Genomic DNA, 6,877 nt, shown 5'->3' with positions numbered 1-6,877 from the left:
TTATACTATGTATGAAAACACACCTAGCCTTCAGTCATGTTTGTGTTTTATGATCTGGACACTGCATTATTACTAAAGTTGCTGAAGTGTGATAGAATCTGATCTAGTCATGTTCCTCTACCTATATTCAAAGACTTCTTCTAATAAGAACTTCACTACTGTAACATGAGAACTGAAGTGTTAGTACCTCCACTCTAATGGAGTGGTAGAAGAACTTCAGGAATTGAGTTATCTACAGACAGCTCAATAAACCAAGCTTTTAACTAGCAATCTTTACTGCTATTTAAAAGTTGTGTTACTGAACCAGAGGACTACACCACAGCTCATGTTATTGTTCCCATTGTCCCCTCTACAGAGATCAACTCAGGTTTTACATTCCAGTGAATGAATCTGACTACTACTGACCAGCAAAATGGAAGTGCTCTTTCAGCTTTTTGACTACATAAGACCAATACACGGAGTGCTTTTTCCATAAGTTTAATAGTTACAAAAGAATACCACTGCTCTATACGCAACACATGGCTAACCACATACAATGCATTGTCACTAAAGTCAATAGGGCATGATGTACAGATATTGATCATTAGGGTTTTCTATGAAGGTACTATCAACAGGACAAACTTTCCTTCAAGTAAAAAAAGTTACTGTTTATACCTATAGCATGATCCCTTGACTCAAATGCAATGATTTAGTCAAAGTTCAGTAACTGATACTTGCTCTTTCTGTAAGGCATACTAGTTTCCACTCAGATCGAAAGTTTACTTCTGCTTGGAGAAATATTCTTTGCTTTTCTGAACATCAGGCTTGATTGTGTCACTGCCAGGCTTCCAGCCAGCTGGGCACACTGAAATGATAAGAACATGCAAGTCTTATTCCGCAGAAGTGGTTAGTGTTTCATACAAAGCATACTAACAACTCAAAACCTGTAACAATTTCGCAAGGTATATTAATCAGTTTCATCACATCAGTTATTTTTAATCCTTTTAATTTGCTTACTAGGTAGTTGCACCCAAGGAACCCAATGTCTGTCCATGCAACAGCAGGCCCTCTACACATGCACACCTTCCCATCTTTCATGGAAGCTTCACAGCAAGGGAGCACCAACACCAGCAGTCTGTGTCAGGAGGCATCTTCACAGCTACTACAATGTAGTTACTTCCCTGGAGCCAGCCAAGCTTACTTCTCCCCCATCTTAATCAATCCTACTCCCATCCTCCAGTTTAATGGAGGAAGGGGAAGAAGAGTTTAACTGCCTCTAATCCCACTTTGTGAGCATCAGGAGACTACCACAATGCAGAGGTAGCACAGCCTCAAAACTGAGGTGACACTCAAGCAGCATTCTTTGGAGTCTTCCTTTTATACAGTTAAGGAAGGCTTGATGCTTGCTTAAAGCAAGCCTGGCAATTAAAGCTATGAATCTCAGCTTCTGAGTGTCATCATACACTTCTGGTCTAGCCTGGTTTAGATGAGACTGCAGTCCCAGTTCTGGAGGAAAAGCTTCTGTCAGCTTCTTACTACTCCAGAGGAGTAGCAACCTCCACCCTTCCCCTTCAACATTTGGCAAATACTCAATGGACCATGAACTGGAGTAGGATTATGCAGTGACAAATAGCTTTACAGAACCAGCTTCATTACAAGAGGCACAATCAATCACTTGCTGTGAACAGATCTATACATGTACTCGGTACCTTTCAGTAAACCTATTAAACCTGTTTAGTTAATACTGTTCTCTTGAGAGCTATTTAGAATTAGATACAAGAACCCTTACCTTCTCCATGCTTGTCTGTGAATTGGAAAGCCTGCACAAGCCTGAGAGTTTCATCAACACAACGGCCAACAGGAAGATCATTGATTGTTATCTGTCTCAAGATCCCCTTCTCATCGATTATGAACAGACCCCTACAAAGACAGACCTGGGGTTAAACAGGTTTTGAAAGATTTGTCTTCAGTGAGTTGCAAAACCAAGTTCAATATTTTATCACACCAATAAGTTGTGTAATGTAATATTTTCCTTTCCCCAAATGGAAAAACCTTGTGTATACTCAGTACTGACACATTAACAGTTGAAATCCTTACATTCTACAGTAGCTAGGAGACAGGTAACTTACTTTTCTGTATTTGTTTTGATTTAAACAAGACACTAGTGGAAAGACAAAATGGAAGAGAAACAAAGAAAAAGGGAACTAAAGAAGAGACACTGCTGTATTCAGAGAAAAATATATGCAGTTCTTAAAAATACAGCAGACTAACTGGCCACTGCTGACACCAAACTAAGAGTTAGCAGAAGTTCAGCTCCCTCAGCAGCTTTAACTGAACAGATGACTAAAAGATAAGGCTTGGTTTTTAATTCTACTGTACTTTAATCACCAATTACCTGTAATCACTTTCATGACGAGGTAGGACTTGCATTAGCCATGTTTATATAAGCTCACCTGCATGAGACTCCTGCATCATGCAGATATGTAACACTCCAAGTAGTACAGTTATCAAGGGAAAGCAGCAGGCCTTTATCTAGCTCACCAAAACCATAAGAAGTCTAAACACTAAGGAGAACCAAGTAACATCTCCTCTTGTAGGAGCGTTTGATAGCTTAAAGCAGTTTACATCTGGAATAGCTAAGAACTTCAGTTTGTTTTAAGTGTTCAAGTACACACAAGTTCTGTGTTAATCTGTATTGCAACATACAACATTAACAAGTTCACCTTACTTCACATTACCTGTACGCAATACCTTCATCCTCTTTAAGCACTCCATAGTCTTTGGCAATGACACGTGTTGTGTCAGAAACCAATGGGATTTTCATAGATCCCAAACCACCTTGTTTCTTGGGAGTGTTGATCCTAGAAAGTAGGAAGTTGAAATATTAATAAAAAAGAGGACAGTTCAAAGCATAAAGTACAACAGAAGCTGATCTTAAGTGTAGTATTGCACTTAGTCTACCATGAAGCAACAAAGGAACTGACCAGTATTCTCCATTCTGTTCAGAAGTACTTGACACTACCTCTACTTCCTAAGTGCCTTTAGCTCTTCAGTAAATATAGTTTGAATACTCAGGATCCAGTTCCTGTGAGGCCAGGCAGAACATTCCATTTGGTTAAATTAAAAGGCTGATTCTTACCATGCAAGGTGACAGAAGTGAGAGTCAACAGAAGCTCCAATTATTTCACAGTTGATTTTCTTGAATTCATCAGCTCTGTCACTGTATGCAATAATTTCAGTTGGACAGACGAAAGTGAAGTCCAGAGGGTAGAAGAAGAACACAACATATTTTCCTAGAAAAGCAGTGTCACCAGTTAGAAGTCTTTTACCTTAGGTTTTATAGTACTTGTAATATTCAGTATCAAACATTTAAGTATCAACAGAAGAGAATGTTTTGCTAGTACTCCAGAGAAAGGAACTTCACTAGTTAGAGGAAAGTTTACTTTCCATTGACAGAAAAAAAAAACTACAAGGGAAGATTTTGCTGTTCCATGTAGTACACTGGAGATGTTACATCAGTCTCAAACTGAGAGAACAAATAAGCCTGATCCCAGATTACACTTGAGAGGAATGTTAGGCTGATAACCAATAATTATCATAGCCAGAACATTCAGCCATACTGTCAACAGCTTCCCAAGCATACTCCAGCCATCAACTGACAAAAACATCTACTGCAGTCTACCATCAGGTTTTCACTATTACTTTGAAACCAAACCAAATTAGATGCCCTCTGACCCCCACATATGGCCATACTGCATTTATGTAGTTAGAGAGGCACATAAACTTACCTCTATAGTCAGAGAGTTTGATGTCTTTGAATTGCCCATCTGGCATCACAGCTGTGGCAGTGAAGTCAGGGGCTGGTTTTCCAATGAAAGCCTTTCCTGAAGACATCTTGATTTATGCTAGAAAAAAAAATTAATAGTACAGCTTAGGTAACAATATGTTTGTACCCAAAACTATTTATCCAAAGAACCTCATCCATTTACACTGAGCATCAACAGGGACAGTTCCACCACTTTGTCTTGCAACACAAGGCTTAAGAATAAGATTAGTTTTAAGTTTGTTATCTGAGTAGTCAGGTATCCAAACCAAGCTACTAAGCCTAACACTTTGAGATCTACAGCTCATTAGTCTCCAAATTAAAGGTTATCATTGTCTTTGACTAGTAACAGCTTATTACAGAAAAGAGCTAGCCTTCTTGAGTTTTAGCAATAGTCAGTAAGTCTCCCAGTTCCACTAATTAGATGAGTTAGAGAATCTCTTCCTACCTGTTGATGAGGAGACCCTTGTTCAAGTTTACAAGGAAATTTAATACCTCAAACTTTCTCTTAGTTATTCAATCAGGGTTTTGTTCATCTCCAAGATAACAATGGATATGTTCTCTACATAATTACACTTTGGCCTTGCAAACAAAGCTGCATTGTCTTATTTGCAAACAGAAGACACATGGTATACTTGGGAACCACATTTTATGTTAGCAAGTAAAATCTCACCAAGTCTTAAACCAGTAAGGCCAGGTTGTTCCCCCTGAGTATTTCAGTCTACTGAAAAAGAGTAAGAGGGTACACAAGGACAAGACAGCTTAACTTCTGGCTGCCTGGCCTAACACCAAGTCATTTGCAACATGTCCTGCAGAGTATTTTTGCACTGTCTGGGAATGCAGAATTTGTGCATCACTTTTTGAATTCCAGTTACTTCCAGGGCATAATTTTTCAGATAGACAGCTTGTGAGCCTTGTTTCTTCAGCTCACTCTTTAGTGATCTCACTGAAGTCATTCTACATACTGTACAGCCACTAGCTGACTTGGAGATAAAAGCCTTTGCAAGGTTAGTATGAGTCTTGTATCACAAAAGAAAGGTAAGATTCAAAGATCTTTATAAATCCTTCCTGTAAGGCACAAAGTCCACTCCAGAACAGGTTGGAAGCCCTTCATTCTTGGCTCCTTCCCCCTTGCCACATACTTTCCGAAGAACTAGTCCAGTAGCCATAAGCAGCATTTACTTTTCAGTAAAGTTTAAACTTACCAGTTTAGAACCTTGTAAGTTTTACATTTAAAGGCTCCTCTTACACACCCTGAGAACACAAACAGTAACCTGCAACCTCAGTTCAGTTTGCAGAGTGCCACCTTACTCAGTGTTTCTAACTGCCTCATGCCACAAGCAAGCTCCTCTTCATCCCCTTGGTGGGGGATGGGGACAAATCCAAGGGATTTGTCTTCAAATGTGGCAGGCTAGGAGGTGACCTTATGAATGCCCAGCAGTTCTGGCCACCGTCATTCATAAAATTGTACTGAAACAGTCTAGTAGGATGACATTAATAAACCCACTGAACTCTATATGTAGCCACGAATACAGATGTAATCCTGGAACTGCAGTTCTGCAAGATGGGACAAGGGACAACCATTGCACAATATTTCTTTGAGATATTGCTAACTAATGAATTTTTTTCTTCCTGAAGAATACCTGTTTTATCTGGAGTGCACAACTCCATTACATTATTTTACATTACTCAAGCTCAAGGTCATCCTTTTACTCAGTAGGATGCCAATCCTGCTATATTTGTTCCACCAACAGGCCCTGGAGTTTATTACTGAGGACTCAGCGTCAAATAAACACTGTCAGGCTGCTCTTTGGCACTTCTCCTTTCTAAAGCAGGGGATTATTGCCCCCTTTTTAGGCAGCTCGAAGGCCTTTAACACCAGGCTAGGAGGCTCAGTCACACTGCACTGCAACCCGCCACCGCAGCACGCATCCCCACCTCCTGCCTGGATTTCAGCCGCAGCGTTTCCTAACCCGCAGCAGCACAGACCACAGCAGCTCCTTTCCTTCGAGGAGAAAAAAGAGAGCAGGCACTGCAAATACACGGCAGTTTAACGGGGTCAGGGCACCAACCAGGTGCTCACAGCCTCAATTACCTCTGAACTGCAATTACACCGAGCCAGGCCCGCGCTCCAGCTCGGAATCCATCCCTTGAGGACAGCGAGGCCGTTGCACAACGCCCCGGCCTTCCTCCCCGCTCCCCTCAGCGCTGCGGTCAAAGGCTCCGAGCTGCGGTCGGAGGCGAGCGACCCGCCGGGCCGCAACCGGCTGCCAGCACACCGCCCGGCGCCGGAGCGGCTCCGGAGTCACTCCGGAGCGGGGACGGGAGGCGGAGGCCGAGCCCAGCGCCAGGCGGTGTTAAAGGGGGGGGGGGAGGGGGGGGGGGGGCGGCGGTCCTCAACATCCCTCTGTTAAAAGGGAGGATGAAAAAAGGGAAGAAAAGGGAGAGGGAAAAGAAAGGGAGAGAAAAAAAAAAAAAGAGAAAGATGAAGAAAGAGACCCCACCTGCGCAGAGGGGAGAACAAAGCCAAATCAAGCCAAAAAAAAAAAAAAAAAAAGGAAAAATTTTGAAAAAAAAAATGTTCAAAAAAAAAAAATAACAAATCACGACCATCCCAAGCGCAGCCCCCCCCCCCCCCCAGCACTCACCCAAAAAAACCTCCTCAGCTCGACGAGACCCCGACCCCCTCAGGAAGCTGCGACTGCGGCAGCCCCCGCGGCCCCGCCGCTTTATAGCGGCCGCGATCTCGCGAGGAGACGGGCGAGGCCCTCCCGGCCTCCTTCCCGCCCTCCGCCCAGCCTCCCCTCACGGCCGCCGCCCGCCCCTCACGGGCCGCCGGGGCTGGGCGGGCGGCGTGCAAGGGCAGCATGACTCGGCACAACGCTGCCTGGATGGCCGGCCCCCCCCCCCTCTGGGCTTGATAGGCTTATCTGAGCGGGGACACGGCCCCCGGCTGCTGAAAGGGGAAAAAAATATATATTTGTGAATAAATGGAGGTGGTTGGATAGCGTTCTGGGAGGTGCCGGGGAAATGTTCCATGTGGGGATATTCAGAAGGGGGTTCTGATGGCTCGCT

The 6,877-nt window shown here is 43.3% G+C and overlaps 1 protein-coding gene across 1 annotated transcript; it reads right to left on the bottom strand.

Annotated features, from left to right (window-relative positions):
- Positions 1–461: 461 nt before the first annotated feature.
- On the bottom strand, positions 462–6,535 carry PRDX1 (peroxiredoxin 1). The gene is made up of 6 exons (XM_032192705.1): positions 6,451–6,535; positions 3,768–3,884; positions 3,119–3,272; positions 2,718–2,840; positions 1,769–1,899; positions 462–844 (listed from the first exon to the last, which is right to left on the bottom strand). Exons 2-6 carry the CDS (start codon positions 3,871–3,873, stop codon positions 759–761), a joined length of 600 nt encoding a protein of 199 aa, XP_032048596.1. The 5' UTR covers positions 3,874–3,884; positions 6,451–6,535; the 3' UTR covers positions 462–758.
- Positions 6,536–6,877: the final 342 nt, after the last annotated feature.

The sequence above is a fragment of the Aythya fuligula genome, chromosome 8 (assembly GCF_009819795.1).
Source record: "Aythya fuligula isolate bAytFul2 chromosome 8, bAytFul2.pri, whole genome shotgun sequence".
Taxonomy (NCBI): domain Eukaryota; kingdom Metazoa; phylum Chordata; class Aves; order Anseriformes; family Anatidae; genus Aythya; species Aythya fuligula.
This window is presented reverse-complemented; position numbering and strand designations above follow the sequence as displayed.